The sequence below is a fragment of the Pelodiscus sinensis genome, chromosome 5 (assembly GCF_052426305.1).
Source record: "Pelodiscus sinensis isolate ZL-2025 chromosome 5, ASM5242630v1, whole genome shotgun sequence".
NCBI lineage: Eukaryota > Metazoa > Chordata > Testudines > Trionychidae > Pelodiscus > Pelodiscus sinensis.
Window position 1 is genome coordinate 10,157,922 of NC_143056.1, and position 21,344 is coordinate 10,179,265.

At 44.7% G+C, this 21,344-nt stretch overlaps 1 protein-coding gene across 4 annotated transcripts in view; it reads left to right on the forward strand.

The window, feature by feature from the left end:
• TMEM260 (transmembrane protein 260) overlaps positions 1-21,344 on the forward strand; it is a 59,578-nt gene that overhangs the window by 26,278 nt on the left and 11,956 nt on the right. For 2 of the 4 annotated variants that reach the window (XM_075926282.2, XM_075926285.2), the window contains 7 exons: positions 3,210-3,387; positions 7,624-7,737; positions 11,713-11,892; positions 16,503-16,543; positions 17,979-18,062; positions 18,419-18,536; positions 19,158-19,330. In XM_075926282.2, coding sequence (XP_075782397.2) covers positions 3,210-3,387; positions 7,624-7,737; positions 11,713-11,892; positions 16,503-16,543; positions 17,979-18,062; positions 18,419-18,536; positions 19,158-19,330 — 888 coding nt within the window. Of the gene's footprint in view, positions 1-2,897; positions 3,021-3,209; positions 3,388-7,623; positions 7,738-11,712; positions 11,893-16,502; positions 16,544-17,978; positions 18,063-18,418; positions 18,537-19,157; positions 19,331-21,344 lie in introns of all 4 variants that reach the window. The other 2 variants (XM_075926284.2, XM_075926283.2) reach the window with 2 other exon arrangements.

The window sequence follows — 21,344 nt, forward strand, 5'->3', positions numbered from 1 at the left end:
CCAGTAGTTGCATATGTGACGTTTTTGTGTTTGTATGTTGGATTTTGTGAGCAAGTAGTTTCTAAGCGAGGTGAAACTTGCTGAAAGAGGTACAGCCATCGGGAAAGGCTGAGAGCCGCTGGTGTAGATTTTCCCTTTAAGACTTGATGCCCAAATCTGTGGTGCTGCGATTGTAAACGTGGCTGGTGACTGGGGCTCTGCGGCGTAGCTGTGATACACACAATAACAATGTTACTTGGCTAGCCCATAAATGATTTTGAGTGTTAAGGGGGAAAGCCCTAAATGTGCCACTTACAGTAAACATGGTGTGTCAGTTAGGCCCCATGTAAACTCCTCAGGAGTGCAAAGACTGTATGTGAAGATTGATCCCATTGTTGGGAGCCCAGCACAATGCTAGCAGAGGCTGTGCAAACTTCAGCCAGTTGTGCCAATGTCTCGCTCCCGTGGTGCAAAAAACCAGCTTCCATTCCCATTTGCTGCCTCTTCTCAGCAGCCTTGCCCGATTGCATGGTGGTGATGGGGTGGGGATGTGGGTCAGACCAAATTCACATTCCCCTATGATGAGCTACATGAGGATTTGAATTCAGTGCCCATAGGGGAGAGGAAGGCTAGTGCATCGTCTTACTGAGCCACGTTTCTCTCCTTCCCACCAAATGAGAGCAGTTGTTGTGAATGCAGACATTTCAAGCCGGATCCATTGAAAGCAGTGGCAAAGCTCCCATTGATTGCAACGATTCAGGATGAAGGCCTTGTTATGCTATCCCTGCAAATCCAAATTACGTGCCTCATTTTATTTGTCCACCAATTTCAGGAACCAATTTACTGGACATGTTCATGGAAGCATCTTCTCTTGGGGAAAAAAATTCCCCTTCAGGGGCAAATGTTGTGATGAAATCTATTTTTGGGGGAGGGGGAATGGATTTCTTTTCATGTTTAACTGTGGAATCCTGTGATCTGGTGGAAAAGGAGGCTGTGTTTTCAGAAATGTTACACAGTGAGTCTAAGCTACATTAGAGCTTCTCGTTCTGCCTCCTCCAACCAATCAGCAGCCAGGAGATGATAACACTGAGTTCATATAACACTTTTTATCCATGGGTTTCAAAGCACTTTACAATGGACCTGACTGTCATTATCCCCATTTTTCAGATGGGGAAACTGAGGTACAGGGTGATGGTATGTCTTGCCCAAGGCCATCCAGCAAACCAGTGGCAGAGTCAGGATTAAAGACCAGCTGTTCTGAGTCCCTGTGCAGACCACTAGTCACTAGATCACACTGCCTCCCATCTGTTATTGATCCAGTATGGCTTTGAACTTCCATTCCAACTGCCTGAGCCTAACACCTGTTCGAATCCTTTGGCTTTGCAGTGTTTGCTAAAGTTGCTAAGTTTGTGCTTCTTCAGATCGGGGAGGGGTAGTGTCTCAGAGGAAAGGAGCATATGTAGAGAATGTTTTGCTACCAGCTCCCTCTGTTTTATATCAGGGAGGGTTTGCCTAGGATCTGTGCCCCTGTTCATCTCAATGTTACTATTTTTATATAAATACCTAGTAAGCAAGTGTTGTGTTGGTGCATTTCTCATTCATTAAAAACTGAAACCATTGAAGTTGAATAACCAGTGATTTAATTCCAGCCATATCAGTATCCAAGGGCACGTGATATTTAACAACAATTTATAGCTTGATGAAATCTCTTTCTTATATGAACTTAACCAGTGTGTCAAATACCCGTCTCCAGGGAGAGGCAGGGTGTTTTAAAAAGCAAATCTAAATGGGAGCAGCAGAGACGACAATCCCCAAAATAAACTAACAGCCGCCCTCTCGGACAGAATCCTGGACCACGAATTAAGCATTATACCCTGCTCTGGAAGGCAGTAAGCACAGACTAAGTCACCCTGGGACATGGGTCTTCTACTAGAATGCCCTTAAATCATAAGAACTGTTAGTGTGAGTGCTTCACCTGACACCATTTTAATGGTGACTCAGTGAGAGGCCAGGTCTCCCAGGTAGCCAAACTCTGAATACTTCAGGATTTCATAGATCCAATTAAATAACGAATAGAATAGGAAACCGGAGTAGTTGTTGAGGAAGGGATGTACAGTAGACTTCCGATAATCTGGGACCTAGGTGGTGCCGGATTATCAAATATGCCGGACTATCAGGAGGTACTATAAGCTGGTTATATATACACTGTATACATTATATACTGTATATAAAGTGTTCTTAACCCTTTTTATTGTACATACTGTATACAGTATACTGTAATGTTTTAATTTTTTAAAGCCTTTTTTTACCCTTTTTGCTCAGTTCAGCTGCTGCCGCTGTTACCTTGTGACTCATTTTTTGCCGAAGCTCACTCACTAGGCTCTTGCCATTTTGATTCCGGACTATCAGGAGTGCCAGACTATTGGATGCTGGACTATTGGAGTTTTACAGTAATATGTTTCTTGGGGCTAAATAGCATCTAATGGGCATTCTGCACCTGCTGCAGTAAGCCAATCTGGAAGTCACAAAGGCATCGATTATTGGAGTGGAGTTTGGGCTTGGCAGAAAAGGTTACAAACGTCCAAATGCTTCATGTGTTGCTTGTGTTTTCTTTCTCCTTGCACGTTCACACTTGTTTCTTCCCTTTCTCGGCCATGCTCCAAAGTGCACTTTTCATCCCAGTGCCCTCTGTGTTCTATTTCCACCTCTGCCCAAAGAAACCAAAAGCTCCCTCCTAGGAACCATCCATCCATCCAACCTGCCAACCATCACGAATAACTATAATCCACTCTTTATCCAGTGTCTTGCTGCATTTAAGACTGCACCATTGCTCAAAAATCTGTCAGCTATGAGTATCTGGTTGAAAGCTTGACTCTTTGGCTTGGTGCATCCCGACCCATGATGTCCTCTCTCATCAGGATTTCTAAATTGACTCAAATACCAGAAGTCATCCTCTATGCTGGAAAGAAATATTGTGTGATGCTTGCTAGCCATTGGCTATGGAGGAAGTGCATTCTCTACCTTGCATCATGTACAGTATGGTTAGTACCTGGCCTTCCTCGTTTAAATCTTGTGCAAAGAAATTCGTTAATAATTTATTAACCATAGAATGTTTTGGAAGGGTGCTGGGTGGCAGTCATAATTTCTGCTGCTACAGTATGTTAAAAAAAGGACAATAAAGTAGGCTCTTTTTGTTGGAAAAGAAGATTTCATGTTATCTGTGTTTGCAGGCTTTCTGGCTCATGTGCTGGAGGAATCCTTGCTGCGGGGGTGTTTTCATTTTCTCGTCTAACATGGCAGTGGTCCATTGCAGCCGAGGTTTTTAGCTTAAACAATCTGTTTGTGGGGCTGCTTATGGCACTTACTGTACATTTTGAGGAGGCAGCCGCTGCGAAGGAGAGATCAAAGGTAACCTGTTTTGATCCAAGTAAATAATATTTGTTTTAACATTTATTTATCATGTGCGTGCCTTGTTGGTTTTGAATTATTTTGTTTGGTTTAAAAATTAAGGGCCAGATCTTCAAACGAGCTAAGCTCTTGGTGTTCTGAATGGAAGCTGCGGGATGCTGAGTGTGTCTGACAGTCTGGCCAGACTAGGTAGATTTCAAGCTTCTAAAAATACAGCCACTTATGAAGGCTCTAAGTCAGAGTCATTGGGTGCTGTACAAATGGAAAATTATGATGCAAACAGAGAAAAGTGGCTTTCATTGAAATTTTCTACAGAAAAGTGCAACTTTTTTTAGTTTTCAGGTTCTTATTTTTAAATTAGAAGTCTCTATTTTCCATGGGAACTAGTACACACAAATATTAAGTTTAGTTTAAATCCCCCATTTTCTTTTGCAAGTCTGGATGGAAAACTTTGATCAGCTTTGAAAGTTTGGCTCATACATCTGAGATTACACACTCCATGCAATGGTGCATCCAGACAGTTTTTAAAATCTGATAGTGTTTTCTCTCCATACTACCTAAGCACACTGAGGTCACATTTCTTCTTCTTTTATCAACTGTTTCTCATGACCACTGTAAATTCTCTGAATAAAATTAGCTCTTTAAAAATAACTCAGATTTTTAGACGCTCAGACTAATTCTGCGCTGCTGTAATGGGTTCTCCGAATCATATTTGTTCCCTGGCTGGTGACAGAATAGGGCTTTTTTATTTGGCCTCAAACATCACAAAGAACAATTGTTTTATTGGTTACCACCATTTCTGGATTGCTGACGGCTCTATTGCACCAAGATGTGGTTGACATTCTCAGAGCCATCCAAGGGATTCACATTCCCAATTTCCAGTGGAAGTTAAGGACATGATTTTCAAAAGGGACTAATGGTTTTGATTGCTTCAACATTTGGAGTATCCTACTATGTGTACCTAAAAGGAGGTTGAGTATTTAGAGGGAAGGTGCTCAGGACTTTCCGAGAATCAGGTCCATCCATTTGACACGTCAAGCTTATCACCCAAAATCACTAGTTCCTTTAGAAAATATGATCTGGATGTCTGGCTCTGTTGAGTGGATTTGAAAGTCTCAGATGCTAATACAGGTTAGACATCCCTGGTCCGGCACCCTTGGGACCTGACTGGTCCCAGGTGAGGGATTTTTTCCAGACCAGGGGAGGTCATTTCTGGTCTCCCTGCTGCCACTCCCCGGCCCTGCCCCCCATTCGGGCTTCCTGGTTCCCCCCACAGCCTAGCGTAGCTGAACCGCATGCTGGTTCCTCCTGGCCCCTCAGCCCACTCCAGCTGAGCTATGCTCCCGTTCCCCCCTCTCTCCCACTGCCTAGCTGAGCCGCGCCTTGCCCTCCCCCATATTGCACCAGGCTCCCCACCCTCCCCGGCATAGCATCAGGCTCCTAACTCCTCCAGTCCCCTACAACTCTCTGGGGGACTCTGATCCTGGAACAGCTGTGGTCCAGGTTTATAGGGGTGCAACCTGTATCAGAAACCCTTTGCTGATGGTGAAATCATATTAAGTGTCAGATTATTGAGAACTCAGAAAACAACAAATAGTCTATCAGCACCTTAGAGACTAACAAAATACATAGATGGTATCATGAGCTTTCATGGGTACAATCCACTTCTTCAGATGAATGGAGCAATAAAAGTCCAGGTCCAAGAATAAATAAGGGAAAGGGGATGGAAAGGAAAGGAGAGAAAAAAGTGAATTAGAGTGTTCAAGAAGCTGAGAAGAACAATTTGCACTTTGTCTAAGTGCCCGTTGTTTACTTGGTTAAGTCATTAGGATGTGGAAGGTAGTGTGCTAGTTAGCCAATGTCTTTATTCATACCTCTATGATAGGAATCAAACTTGTAAATGAAGTTAAGTTCCAACCCTTCCCTGTGTATTCGGCTTGTGGAATTGGCCTGAGACAACACGGTGACTTTGAGATCCATTAATGAGTGCCCGGGCAGGTTAAAGTGTTCTCAAACAGGTTTTTGTGTGTTGCATTTTTGGATATCTGATTTGTGTCCATTAATTCTTTCCCATAGAGACTGTCCAGTTTGGCCAATATCCACGGCAGTGGGGCATTGCTGGCACTTGATGGCATAGATCACATGAGTAGATGTGCAGTTAAATGAGCCCAGATGTAGTGGCTGATGTGGTAGGGTCCAGTGATGAAATCGCTTGTGTAGATGTGTGGGCAGAGTTGGTACAGGGCAGCACACCTCCATCATAATCATCCAGGAACACACCCCTGCAGTCAGCCCAGTGCCAACTCCGTCTTTAAGGTGCTGCTAGACTGTTTGTTGTTTTTTAAGTTTTAGCTGGTAAATAATTATATACTTGAACCTCTTTAATCCGGCCACGCTGGGAAATAGGGTGTGCCAGATTAAGGTTTTTTTGGAGGGCTCTGTGGCAGAGTCTGGGAGGCTGCGTGAAGGGGCGTTCACCTGATGCCCCCAGCTGCTCTCGGGCACTTCCCCCTTTCACTGTGGGAGCCCCAGGAAAAGCGCTTACGCATGCTGCCTTTCCCCCCGTGGAGGGGGAGGGGAAGCAGCAGCGTGTAGAGCTGCTTCCTTTTCCCCCTGCCAGGGTCTGAACTAAGAGCGTTCCCAGATCATGTACGGAGGTTCTGGTGTAGTTCCATTAACTTCAATAGATCTCTGACAATTTTCACCAGCTGACGATCTGTCCCATTGAAATGACATAGGCTGGTGGCAGGCATATATTGCAGACAAAACATTAGACAAAAAAAACAAGGAAGAGAGATAAACAGTGAAGTCCCGTGTACGAAGGCTTAGGTAGCACAGATTTCAGAGTGGTAATCCAAGGGTATTTTTTTAATAATCCTCATGCTCAAGAGGCCGTTCCTGAGAGATTGAAGCCATCAAGCGTTTTGCCATTGGTTTCCAAAGGGCAGCATGGAGAACTTGTAATGTTCTGGCATGGAAGAAAGATTTCGATCTGTAGAAGCTTGGGATGGGTGTGTAACAAAGTAGGGAAGGCATTAGCCTCCCCCCCACTCTTAAAATCTTGGACCTAAGCTGCATGCTTTGAATGTGCTACATGTTTGAGAGAGAACCTGTTTTAACACGGTTTTAATGCATTTACGAATAGTTATTGGTATTCTTTCAAATTCCCCCAGCTTGTGAAGCAAAGGTGCTTAAGTTACTCCGATCTGTACATCTGAGAGGGAGAGGAAAAATCATTGCAAATAAATCTTCAAAACCGCTGAAATGACCTAAAATAGTTTCTCTGTCTAGAGCAGTGTTTCCCAAATCGTGTTCCGCGGAACCCCGGGGTTCCGCGAAGTGAACATAAGGATTCTGCGAGAAAATTCCAGTACAATCCCATTTTATGATTTAAAAAAAATGCTTTTAAATACGTGCAATTTAAATATGATCTCATGACCTTGTTTAGCATTTGTTTATTATTATCCTTACTTATTTGCAGTCTACTTTTTCAGCTCCATATGTAAGACTGTTATGAGGGATTCCACAAAATTCTTTCAAGTTTAAAAGGGTTCTTGGCTAAATAAAATTTGAAACACTGGTCTAGAGTAAAATCATGTTTTTAGAGTCTGATTTCTGGGAAGTACTCTGCTCTAGAAGTGATTCCTCCTTTCCAGCAGTGTCCAATTCCCTTTCCAGCCTTCATAAGTTGGGGGATATTGGACTTGAAACCTGTCACTAGAGCGGCCTTGGGCCAATATAATTTTAGGGGAAACTGCACTTTTGGGGAGAAGAAGGCAGGTTATTAGAAGCTACTGTCAGATTGGGGATGGTAGAAGCACCCCAGTGGACACTGGATAGGTGAGGTGATCAAAGGTCTATGACACATGTAGTTAACTACAGGGATAGGCAGTTTATCACTCTGGCATTGCAATTTATCATACAGATACTATCATCATGCACATGGTATGTCACAAGTACTCCGACCACATACCTGTGTGTGCTAGCTAATTATATAGATCTTGGTATAGAACCATTTTTTAAAGACTGAGTCTAAAATAGTTCTTAAATAGACTTCCAGGAAAGCACCTGGCATACTCGACATGCGAGATTTTCTTTGTAAATATTAATAGAACATTGCACACAATATAACTGCCTTTCCATTGTAAGACCACCCCCGGTAGCATTGATGTAGTGTCACTGTTTGTCTGTTTTGCATATGTTTATGAATAATTGTGAGTCCTTTCTTCCTTTCAGATATCGAAAATTGGTGCCTTTTGCTGTGGGCTTAGTTTGTGCAATCAGCACACCATAGCGTTGTATGTGTTGTGCATCGTACCCTGGGTTCTGTTCCAACTTTTCAAACGGAAGGTAGGTGTCTGACCTATTGCTGAGTAGAACGTCAAAGTGTGTCGTTTTTCCAGTGCGGCTTTAAGGGCCGATTGTAAGTGTTAAGTGTGAACACGTATTGCGTTTCCTTCTGACACTGCTTTTTTTATTGAAGCAGCATATGGATGTATGGGTGGCAACAGTTCATGATATGCCGAAGCTAGTCATAATCCACCGACATCATAAAGTCCCAATCCATCAGGCTGACATCACAGCCAAGGATTATAACTTGGATGGATTTTGAAGCTGTCAGGCACATGAGTATTCTCCGAGCTGTTCATTTCTATTGTAAACTCCCTGGGTCATAGAGCATCTTCTGACCACCTTAAAGGTAGCTAGAGCATTGTTTGTACTGTGATGAGGCTACTAATGGAAGTTCTGAGTGTGTGGAAATAGGAGCATATTCCGTGTTTTCTTTAAAATGACCTTCCGCAGACAGAAAAGCAGATCAAATTGATGGTGACTGTAGTCCTTTAAGGAGATGGGTAGGAGCAGTCAGGACCTCACAACTCAGGCTGATGGTGGCAGGGAAATCCTTTTAAACCACAGAGCTAGTCTCCATGTGATGACTTTCTCCTGGTAGGAAATAGAGATCACGTCTCGATACTGCGCAATCTCTTTGCAGCTTTTGTCGCTGTCGGCCGCATCCAGGCTGGTGAGACGAGACAGCCCAGCAGTGCGATGGCTGCTGTCATTCCTCACCATAAGACTCAACTTCATTGTCAACCTGAAACTAGTTGGAGAGGGGGAGAGATGCCATAGGCTGTGCTGTCAGCCGTACACGAGCAACCCCATCCCGCAGATCTCCTTTTCCACAAATGCTGCCAGCGACGATTCAAGGTCTGCAGAAGATCAGCTTTCAGATGAAAGCATCGGGCAGAAAAACTCATCCTGGCCTAGACCAACCTGAAACACCGTCCTCTCCTTCCGTCAGATTTCTCTATTTGCTGAAGTTGTGCAAAATCTCACAATTCGTGGAAAAGTGGATAATTAATTGGGGAGCAACAGTGGTGTTTTCCCACCACCAGCTTGCTAGGAAACTGTACACCTTCCTCCCAGGTAAGGATCCAGCCAGAGATCGGACATCTCTCACTTTCCAGCTGTAAATTGCTGTAAATCGTTGCTTCTGGCTGGATGTGGATGGAATGCAGATGCTTCGGAGGGCACAAAATGAGGTGCCCTGCTGCCATAATAATAGTACCTAGCTCTTATATAATGCTTTTCATCAGTAGATCTCAAAGCACAACAAGACGCAACTGTTCATAGAATCCTAGGGTTGGAAGAGACTTCAGGAGAGTCCAAAGTAGGACCAACCCCCAACTAAATCATCCCAGCCAGGGCTTTGTCAAGCCAGGACTTAAAAACCTCTAGGGATGGAGATTCCACCACCACCTTAGGTAACCCATTCCAGTGCTTCACTGTCCTCCTAGGGAAATGATTATTCCGAATATCCAGTCAACCTGGACCTCCCCCACTGTAACTTGAGACCATTGCTTCTCATTCTGTCCTCTGCCACCACTGAGCATAGTCTCTCTCCATCCTCTTTGGAATCCTCCTTCAGGTAATTGAAGGCTGCTGTCAATTCCGCCCCCCCCCCTCTTTTCTTCTGCAGATGGAAACAAGCCCAAATCCCTCAGCCTCTCCTCGTATGTCATGTGCTCCAGCCGCCTAGTCATTTTGGTTGCCCTCTGCTGGATTTTCTCCAGTGCATCCATATCGTTTCTGTAACGGAGGTCCATGAAATGGAATCAATACTCCAGATATGGCCTCACCAATGCCGAATAAAGGGGAATAATCACTTCTCTAAATCTGCTGGCAGTGCTTCTACCAATGCAGCTGAATGTGCCGTTAGCCTTCTTGGCAACAAGGACACACTACTGACTCGTATCCAGTTTCTCATCCACCTCTCATTTCCCAGGTCTTTCTGCCAAACTGCTGCTTAGCTAGTCTGTCTCCAGACTGTAATACTGCTTGGGATTCATCCGTCCCAAGGGCAGGACTCTGCACTTGTCCTTGTTGAACCTCATCAGATTTGGTTTTGGCTCAGTCCTCCAATTTGTCTAGGTCACTATGGACCTGAGCCCTGCCCTTTAGCGGATCTACCTCTCCCCTTAGCTTAGTGAGCACATTATTATAGCTCCAGCCTTTGCAGTGGCTCCCGGTTTTCTCCCATTGCCAGATGAAGATCTTGAGCCTGACCTTCAAAGCTGTCAACAGGTCAGCACCTGGCTGCATCAGGCATCGCTGATCCTACAAAACGGCGACTCTTCTCTGGCAGTGGGCAGCCAACTAAGCCCGGGATGAAATATGTGAGGTCTGGGGGTAAGCCCCCTGGACTCATCTTCTAGAGAAAATGGTCCACAATCTGACTTTATTCTGCACTGTGAGAAGTCCTGTTTGCCAAAATGTTTCCACCCTTGCTGGCACGACACTCATTTAATTCTCTAATATTCCCTAGGAAAAGCCTTTGTTTAACCAGAGGTGGGTGAAGAGGAGAAAACTCCATGAATGCCAATAGAGTGCATGCCATACAGATTGGAACGCACCTCAGAAATACTTTGCCACTGCGGTTCTGTGCTACAGAAAAACTCTGTTATAGGCAGGCTATGGGATTTAGTAAAATGTCTTCGGAATTAGCTCTACCTCGGTCTTAGGGAACTTCCGCCATCAATTTTTAAACGGCTTTTCAGCGTGGGGAAAGTTATTCTAAACGTAGCCTCTCCCAAAGACACCCAAATAGAAACATCTGTTTTAGTCTAAATGCCGTTCATGACTAGGGTGCCCTGTACGCTGTGCGCATGTGATGCCGCTCAGGAGAAACTCAGATGCTTCACAGCTGTTTAGCAAATGACCCACAGCTGGGTTTTGTGTTTCTGTAGGAATGTAAATTCCTGTTTAGTTAGTTAACTGGTTAAACATTAAGTTTAATCAGTTAATTGATTAAATGGAGGAGGGTGGGAGTGAGCTGCACCAGCCCCATTGCGGCTGGGCTAGAGCAGCCCCTCACTGTGAGCTGGGACCGCTCCTGGCCCCGCACGGGGCTGTTGCTTCAGGCCTGCATGGGAGCCGGCAGTTCTGCGCAAAGGCCCAGCAGGGCTGGCGCATCCCTCTGCCCCTGGCAGGCCACAGGTGTGGGGCTGCTCCTGAGCTTAACCATTACCCCGTAAGCATCAACCCTTCAGGGTGACGCTTACCAGGTAACGGTTAACTGGATATCCATTAACATCCCTTGTTTCTGTTGGTGGTGCAATTTGCACATGCATTGGTGCATGTAAAAAAAATTATTCCACACATGAATGGAAAAGATGAGAGGGAACGTTGTTCATAACCCCCCGAATAAGCAGCTTGAAATAGCCAAAAGTAGGATTTTCAGAAGTGCTTAAAGAAGTTAGGAGCAGCCATCCCTCTGAAAGTCTTGCACTCCTAACTCCTGTAGGCATTTTTCAAAACCCCACCGCTGAAGTGGAACGGCACAGGCTCGCCGGTGTGATCATGATAAAGTAAATGGGAGAACTGACTCCTAAGGAGGATGGTGAGGGGAGCAGTTACATGGGAACAGCCTTTTTTTTTTAATTTTATTTTTTTGCCAGATGGAATACCAGCCAACTCTTAATCACTGGAAAGTGGGTTATCTCAGCCTTGCAGTGCTTCAGCCATCTATGCATGTCATGACATGATTGAAATGTAAAAGATGCAGTGCATATGATACTCATGAGTCCTCGCTAATATTATTTGCTTCACTTAAATTTCACCCTGCCATGCAAAGGAGATCAGTTTGATGCAGTTCCCAAGTAATCCACAAAATCGTAAGGTTTAACATAGCATTTTGTAGGGACTTACTATAAATTGAGAGATCAACTCTGTGTAAATATATTTGATGTTTACTGTATCTGTTCTTGAAGTTTCAGGGTGATTAAAGAAAATAAATGTTGTGCAATATGACCTATTTTGGTGCAGGAACTGTCCCTTGGCCATTTGCTGAAGTTGGGCTTATGCTTCTTGGCTGGTTTGCTGCCTTATCTCTATCTGCCTATCTCATCCTACCTAAATCAAGCGCGCTGGACGTGGGGAGACCAGATGACTTTGCAAGGATTTTTGACCCACTTTCTCAGGAAAGAATATGGGACATTCAGTCTGGTAAATAGAGGTCATTTTCTAACAGAGAAAAGTCTTCTTGACATTATGAGGTAGCAAAGCCTTTGCATTCATTTAGGTCAGCGTCCTGCAGGAGAAGACATTTAAAACATTACCCTTTTATCACTTTATTCCTGATTTTAACCTATTAGTCTATGAGGTTGTTTCTTGGGATAATAAAAGTTGGCTTGGAGAGTGGAAAAATAATGTAATCCACCTGCATGCAATTCGGGGTAGAGTTATTTATTGGAAAATGTACTAGTACCTTCAGTCACAGTCTTGTAACCGGTGGGTATTGTCACAAAGAATAAACAATATTTAAGAAAAGTTGAAAAGTAAATTTTAAATTCCTCTCAAGTGAAATTACTCAGCTTCTTTGGTGTGTTTTTTTTAATGGTAAAACTTGGGAAACTCATCTGTTTAGAAAATGTCACAAACAGTTTTCATTGCTCCCTTTTTTTAAAAGAACGTACTTCTGTTGTGATTCTTAGTATAAATATTACATAAAATGAAGGGAGATTTTTTTTTTTAGTTCCTTACCTCTCCCACAATTTGAAACATTTTTTGATGGTGCACCTCTTCCTGAAAATACGGGAGTTAGTTCATACTTGTCTGTGGTGCTTTGGGGCATGCCCAGGCCAGTCAGCTTCTCTGCCTCTGGTAGCACAAGCAGAGTGGTTGTTATCAATCCCTGCCTTCATGCCTCCTTCAAAGAAGTCATTAGAGAAGAGAAAGTAACTAAAATCTCATCTGGCAAACTCTGAAATCCCATAGGCTCCCAGAAACCAAAGAGTCTCTGTAGAAAAGTCTACTGTGCACAGTAGCATCACAGCTTTTTGGTGCAAGTTCCCTCCTTCTGAAAGGAATACCACTACAACTTCACCTTTGGGCAGTGTGGTGGTAGTATTTTTGGCAAAGACTGCACTGCCTGCAGAAGGTAGCTTATTCCCCAAAGTTCCTGCAGGTAGGAAGAGAATGATCTTCTTCAGAAGGGACTTGGAGGCTTCTTCTGCTGTCCTTCAGATCTTCTCTGTCAACCATCACCTTCTGAAAATCAAGCCACAAGCCAGCTCAAGGAGTTGATCCCTGACCAGCTTGTCCCATGTTCTGCTCAGCTTGGCCTACCCAAGATGAAATCCTCGCCCAGAGTGAAATGTACTCTGGTAGTCTCTTTCAGGCTTCCACCCCTTCAGAGATGGCCAGAGACTGAACAAGATTCTCTTATTTACATCAAGTTAGGAATACCAGCCTGGGGAAATGCAGTGTTCCAGCTCTTCTGGGCTTCTTGTGTTTTGTACATGAGGCCCACATTGGAACTGAAGACTCTCCCACATCTCAGCTCGGCACAAGAGCAAAACTGCAGGCATAGCCAAATGTCTGGTAGTCGCCTGCTAGTTCAAGGCTACTCAAGTTCTAACAGGTATCCAGCTAAAAAGCCAGGTCTTTTTCTGACCTGGGACCAGACGACAGTGTTAAGAGTTCTTGATAACATGCCTTTTGGAGTTGACAGTATCCTTTTTCCTGTAGAGACGTGCTCCCTTGTCATAATCATATTGGCAGAAAGAGTCTCTAGATCCTGTGCTCTTGGAAAAGCATGATCCTTTCTACTTATTCCACAAGGCTGTTGTCATTCCTCATGCTCCACAGTAAGGTTGTTTGTTGTTGCTGTTTTTTTAATGAGGATTAACTCTTTCATAGCTCTGAGGAAATCTTTCTTTCTTCATTTATCCCAAAGTCTCAACACCCAAAGTGTGGTACACGGTAGATGAAAAGGGAAGCTGTTGCCAGTTAGCTAATTGGAACCAGCCACTTCCAGGGAATGTCATCTTCATTTTTTCCCCATCCCAAATGTGTTTGTCCGAAAACATGTAAATCATGTACATGTGTGAATAGCTGGGTGGATCAAGTGCTGAATCCGGGCATATTCCGCAAAAGTGAGGAATACTGTGGCACCTTAAAGATTAACCGATTTATTTGGACATAAGCTTTCCTGGGTAAAACCACTTTGATGTATGGATAAAGTGAGTTTTATTTACAAAAGCTTATGCCTAAATTAATCTGTTTAGTCTCTAAGGCTACGTCTAGACTGCAAGCCTTTTTCAAAAGAGCCTCTTTCAAAAAAGAGCATCTAGACTACAACCAGTAGTTTCGAAAAAGCAAGCCGCTTTTTCGAGAGAGAGCACCCTGGCAGTCTGGATGCTCACTTTCGAAAAAGCACAGTTTGCATTATGTAGCGCCATTTTTTGAAAGAGCACTTTTGAAAAAAGGCATTCTTCCTCGTAAAATTAGGTTTTCTGCGGTTGAAAAAATTGCCACGTTCTTTCGATTTACTTTTGAAAGAACTCAGCAGCAGTCTAGACGCAGGGGAAGTTTTTTCAAAAAAAGGCCACTTTTTTTGAAAAAACCCTGTAGTCTAGACACACGTTAAGGGGCCACAGGAATCCTCATTGTTTTTTGCAGATACAGACTGACACGGCTCCTTCTCTGAGATATATTTAGCGGCATATAAATTAGTTCTAGGACTCTAACCTATTTGGCCCACTTTCGCTGCATTGTCCGGAGTGGGAAGGCCATCATTCCGCACAAGGAAACCTACAAAGCTACAACAAGGTCATCTCCCTAGTTAGTTTTATAAAGCACTAGAGGTTTGACCTCCTCTCTTCAGCAATAGCATCGTTCATCAGGAGGCTGTTGTAAAAAGAGATGTCAAAATAAATGTTGCTAGTTGTAGGGAAGTGGGGAATCCTTTTCCTGTCCTTCCATTCACCTTTCCTTACTGCTCAGGACACCCTCAAGGTCTCATTAGGAGGGTGGTGATTTGGAGTCAAGAATGGAACACCTGGTGATTTCCCTTTTTGGGACTGATTTCTCCTCCTCTATGCTCTAGGGGAACATCTACACTGCAGGGGAAAAGTCGAATTAAGATACGCCACTTCAGCAACCCGCTTCCTTCGCCTGCTCTTACTCCTCGTTAAATGAGGGTTACAGAAGTTGGAGTAAGGAATCTGTTTCGAAATTAGTTTGAAATAACAGGCTTGCTGTGTAGATGCTTACTCTGTAGATGCTTACTCTGTTGTTTCAGAATAACGTGAGTTATTTCGAAATAAGCGTGCAGCATAGACATAGCCTAGGTGAGCTAAGTTCTGTTGGTACATTTGCAACAACCTCTTCTCTGGTCCATGTATGTTGTTAATCCAACGAAACAAAGTGCTGTTGCAAAAAGCTTAATTTTCTCTGCTGCTAAGAATCCCGTGCTTCTATGCAGCTTTGGCAGGAGGACCAAAGGGGCATGTCTATGCTCTCAGGACATGAGGACAAACATGAGCTGCTGCCAGTATTTTCAGGAAGAGAGGTGCAGCCCAAATATCTCAAATTGGGGGCGGTGTGCATCCGAGACAATAAATAAATTAGTAACACATTTCCCATGTGGGCTGCTATTTTTACTGTGTATAAAGGTGCCTTTTTCAAAACTCCACACTGCAATCATGTTCTTTTGAAAAAAAAATTGAAAGAAGATAGGGGTTTTTCCAACGTTGGTAAACCTCTTTCTACAACGAAGGTGCCTTTTCCGAAAGAGCTCTTTCGGAAAAAGGCATGTGTGGATGGGGAAGAGGGAGTTCTTTCGTAAGAAGAGGAAAGAGGAAAAAGCACAGGTGCCCCGGAGGCTACTCCATCCATAGTAATCACAGCTGACATGTAAGATAGCGTCCATACAGTGTGGACGCTATTTGTTGAGAAAGCAGATTGCTTTTTCAATGTGTTTTCGTAGTGTGGACGCTCTCTTTTGGAAGAAGTTTTTGCAGAAGATCTCTTCCGGAAAAGCTTCTTCTGAAAGAAGCCTACAGTCTAGACATAGCCTAAACGGCTTCTATGTGTTTTTAACCGTGGGATGCCTGTGTAGGACAGATTGTCAGGACTGTCACAAAGCAGACATATGATACACATGCATGTTTTCCAGTGAAGATTCTGCAAAGTATATACAGTAAAAGGTTTGTTATCCGTCACTCTGTTCACCGGAAAACTTTAACCAGTTTTGCCCCCCAACCACAATATTGCTGCTTCTTCAAGTGTGCACGCTTGACTCCTGCCTGTCCAGCCGATTGTTGTGGGGCTTCTAACAGCCAGCACTGTGGCCGACATCATCAGCAAGCGTCTCCTTCCCCCTCAGCCTGCCCAGAGCTGCCGAGAGCCAGATCTGCCAGTAGGGGGAGGGGCAGAACAATAAACTTTGTTATCCGGCACATTCAGTTAACCAGCAACCCCCACTCCACATGAGTTCTGGATAACAAAGCTTTTACTGTGATGTTTCTGAAAGGGTGGAAGAAATAGTAATTTTGTAGCATTTGAAATGAAGGAAGTTCTCATTGCACGTATGAAATAGAGTACAATTTATAAGTGGATGTTGAAAGGAATATAAACTGCTGGAAGACTATCACACAGCATAGCTCCCACTAGAGTTTTGCCTTAAAAATGTGAGCTCATTGCTATGATTTGTGTTACGGTCATGCCCCAAGGCCCTAGTTGAGGTCTTATTTTACTACCACGTTGCACCTATACAGTGAAAACGAAAAAGCTTGCAGTCTCAATCTATGTTTTTCTTGCTTTGTGTCTAGGCCAAATCGGAGACAGGATCCCATATGAGAGAAATGTTGCTGTGAGTAAAAGCTTCCATGCACCCCAAAGTTGCAGAGTCATTCCTGTTCCCTCTGCATTATTTGGAGTAATTATTCCTTTCCTGTAACTCTGAGTTTATGGACTTCATAGCTTGGGTGGGGGAGGTCTAGACTGTATGTGGCTGTGCGGGCATGTATGTTTAGACCCAGCGTTGGGCCTGGGATGAATGCACATGATTCCTGTTGACATTCACTCTCTACTGAATAAAAATACTCTAAGGGTGGCTGCCCACTGAGTGGGATGCTGATATTTCCCCCCTGATGCCTAGCAGAGGTGATGTATGCTGTGTAAACCAGAAAGGGCTGTTTTGGAGCAGGAGAGGCTAAATTTCATTTGCTGCACCCAGCCCAAGCAAGCTGGCGGTACACTGGAGTGCCCTGCAAAGGGAGTAATTTTTCCACCAGCCTCTGCAATGGGGGGAGAGCCATTCTCTGGCAGCGGTGTCAGCCCTGGGGCCCAAGGGACAGCTGTGGTTGTTGCAGGCAAGAGGAGTTGATTAGCATAGTGTCCAATTTTCCGCCACTCGCCTGTCAGCGTCAAGCACAGGGCGGCTACTTGCGCACTAGAGGAGGTTTAGCACAGAGTAGCATTGGAGTCTGCCAGCCCTTCCTAATGACTCTCTTTCCAAGTGCAAGAGGGTACGTGTACTCTAATGCAGTGGTTTCAAACGACGGGTCGTAACCCCGTACAGGGTCCTGGAGTGCGGGGCCCCGGGTCTCCTTGCTGCAGAGTGGTCAGGTGACCAGTGGGGTTGCTAAGGCTGCCACCTGCTTGTCCTGGCCCCACAGACTGCACTGCGCCCTGATAGTGGGAGCGAGGGGGGATGAGCGCACAGGGCTCCACGCACTGCCCCTGCGCGCTAGCTCCTTGCTCCCATTGGCTGGGAACCTACTGCTGGCGGCTTCTGGGGCGCAGCATGGTCTGCGGTGCCAGGAGAGGCAGGAAGCTGCCTTAGTGCCCCCACTGTACTGCTGACTGGGAGCCGCTCAAGATAAGCCCCTCTTTGCCCCAGCCTCCTTGCCCCAGTCCTCAAGATAAGTCCCTCCTTGCCCCAGCCCCCCAAAACCCAATCCCTCTCCTCCAGCCCAAAGCTCTCCTCCCCAGCCCCAGCCCGGAGCCCACACTCTAGTCAAATTATGTTGGGTTGCGGGCACTAACAATTTTTTTCAACTGGGTTACGAGGAAAAAAAGTTTGAAAACCGCTGATCTAATGCACTTTTGGGAAACATCCAGACCAATGAATGGTCACTGTGCTGTCTAATAAAATCAATACAATCAGGACAGCGAAAGACAGCGTCTAAACATATTGCAGCATAGCAGGAATAAATTACGCTGTGCTGACGCCGTTCTTTCATTTGACATTACACGCACGCTGGGATTTGAGGGGGACGAACTGATCATTGGTTTCTCCATAGTTTTCAGGTAACGCACATGAAAACAGAACTTGCCTATGCTGTCCCGGCCCTCGCGATCGCGGCGTGTTTATGTACAGCAGTGCCGTAAGTCGGAGTGCATTTGCTCTAGTGTGTCTTTGGTTATTGAATCTTAGCTTTCAGTGACTGCACTGTGCAATCGCGGCACATGCTTTCAAGAAACCTGCTGCTGTTCTTGCTGTTCTGTACTGAGTTACATTTTACTTTGTTTCTGATGGCCTAGTGGTTCTTGTAAATTAAACTTAAACATTTAAAGTGTAGCTCTGGAATCCTGTGCACTTTAGAAAGACAAAAACTTCTATCATTAGTAATGAGGCCAGTTCATTATCTTAGATATACATATATTATTTTTTTTCATAATAAATGCTGTTTTTCTGCCTCCTTTTAATATTTTTAGTAGAGTGTTATGTTGTTTCTTTTAGGGGTAAGCTGGAGAAGTCATCAGTGATATGGTTATTTACTGGAATGCTCTGCGTTTATTCGCTATTCTTTGCTTGGAGGGCAAATCTGGATATTACAAAACCACTTTTTATGGGTGTGGTAAGTTTCATTGTGTATTAATGCTTCAGAGGGGTAGCCAAGTTAGTCTGTAACAGGAAAAACTTAAAAAACAACAAATAGCCTAGTAGCACCTTAAAGACTAACAAAACATGTAGATGGTATCATGAGCTTTCGTGGGCACAATCCACTTATCTGAAGAAGTGGGTTGTGCCCACGAAAGCTCATGATACCATCTACATGTTTTGTTAGTCTTTAAGGTGCTACTAGGCTATTTGTTTTATTGTGTATTAAAGTTACAAAGAAGCACCTATCATGTTCAGTGGGATACTTTTATCTCTCCTAACTTACTTCATTAGAGATGCAGTGCTACATAAAACTCAGTAAGAAGGTAGTGTACTTTCTTACAAACGGTGTGACATATGAACAGGCTGTTGTCTAGATATGTATGCTGGAAGCAAAGTGACTCATATTTTTAAAAAAGCCCCGTTTCTTGTTCCTCTTCCTTTATCTCTGTCCACCCTTTACCTGTGTCTCCGAGCAGAGTCCATTCTGTCTCGGGAACTTGGAAAGGGCCGGGCACACTGAGCTCTGCCACTTACAAGCAAATAAAGACAACGCACCTGGCAGCTGGCTCCATTCTCCCTGTGTTTTGTGCCTTAGGTGGAACGGTTTTGGATGCAGAGCAATGCAGTGGTTGCTGTCCTAGCGGGGCTAGGACTCGCCTCTCTTATCTCCCTTGGAAATACAGTGCTTGAGAACAGTCGTCTACTGCACTGCATGGAGTGGCTTGCTGCTGCTGCTCTTGTTTCTAGTCAACTGTATGCCAGTTACAGGTAACCGATACCCCCAACATGCTTCTTGGTAGGACTTTGTGGGCTTGTGGCATTGTGCGTCTCAGATTGGTGGCGGCTCTAACCGGGCATCTTAAATCTGTGAGCTGCTTCTAACGTTTTAAAAGGCCCATTTTTGGCAATGTTGTGGAGGATTTGGAGTGATTTAAGAGCATGTATTAAGGCAGGAAAAGGCCTAGGGGCTGTTTTCTCTGCTGGCTTTGGGGAAGGAAGGTCGCAGGTACAAAGGCCACATCCAGAGCTGGGTTTGGTGACAGGGCAGGGTCCTTATGGCAACTTCTTGAAGACCTTTTGAAGTGCAAGTGCTGTGTAGCCTCCCACTCATCCTAGAGAAGCACTTCACTATCCTGAAGGCCCTTCCCCCAGAACCCAAATGCCTGGAGCCAGTGTGCCCTGAGATATATCTGTCATCAGGTTTTGTAGACGCCATCTTTCTGATCCATGCAAGGGAGTGCCCACCCACTCTGTTGGCACCACCCTCTGCATCCTTCTATGCTGCTCCTCTGGCCTATGCTTTGAGCTCCCTTTCTAGCAAGAAAACAGCCCCCATGCTTCCGGTGTTCAAACCTGACGGCTGGAGCCATCTGGAATATAATCCCTATTGCCTTCCCCAACTCCTCCTCTGAGGTTCCATTCTGAACCAGAGAGCTGAGACCTCTTGGAGTGGAGGAAGGAAAAATGGTGGTGAATTAAATTGTTTTCTAACAAACAAAGCCATACATTTGGGTGGTATCTCAGCAAGAGGGTTGCACATATCACTAGACCCAAATGGAGACCTTCCGCTGTTGTACTCCAGCTTTCCGCTTGCCCTTTCGGCCTCTCAGGGTACTTTGGGGGTATTAAGGTCTCAACAGAGCCCTGTTCCATGGCCAAGACAAAGATCCTCCATCTAGGATATGAACTAATGTTTGGTGGTTGCAGGCCGAGGGGGAGAGGTTTCAAGAGCCAGAAGCAGTGACCAGTGGGAAGTGGCCAAGGCCAAGTGGGATATTTTGGCTTTGAAAAGGGTTCAGAAAAGGGCAACTAAAATGATGAGGGGTTTGGAACAGGTCCCATGTGAATAGAGGCTAAAGCGACGGGACTTTTCAGTTTAGAAAAGAGGAGACTAAGGGGGGATATGATAGAGATATATAAAATCACAAGTGGTATGGAGAGGGTGAATAAAGAAAAGTTATTCATTAGTTCCCATAATATAAGGACTAGAGGACACCAAATGAAGTTAATGGATATCAGGTTTGAAACTAATAAGCAAAAGTTCTTCTTCACACAGCGCATAGTCAACCTGTGGAACTCCTTGCCAGAGGAGGCTGTGAAGGCTAGGACTACAACAGAGTTTGAAGAGAAGCTAGATAAATTCATGGAGGTTAGGTCTATCAAAGGCTATTAGCCAGGAGGTAGGAATGGTGTCCCTGGCCTCTGTTTGTCAGAGGCTGGAGATGGATGGCACGAGACAAATCACTTGATCATTGTCTTCAGTCCACCCCCTCCGGGGCACCTGGTGCTGGTCACTGTCAGCAGACAGGCTACTGGGCTAGATGGACCTTTGGTCTGACCCAGTACAGCCATTCTTCTGTAAAATTCTTGAGTTCCTTCCTCCCAAGCAGCTCTTCAACTTACCGCTGGCCTCCGAGGCATGTTGGCTTGTGCTCTAAATTAATTTCAGCAGCCTGTCCCAGACCCAGTCCAGTGCCTTGACTGCGTGGGGTCTGTGCAGTTAGGGGAACCACAGACATTTTGTGTGGGAGCTGCCTCTTAATGTTTGTTTCTTTTGAAATGGGCCATGCCCTCAGCCGGTGTAAATCTGCTCTTCCCTGCCTGACTTCGTATTCCCATGCTGAGATTTGACACTATCAGACTTTTCGTTGTACTGGCACTTGCACTAAAACTAATAAATGTTTGCATGGAATATATGGCCCCCCCAAAAACAGAGGTTATGGTGTATTTTTTTTTTTTACAGTTACTGTTGCAACTGGCTCATATTTCTGCCACTGGCCTG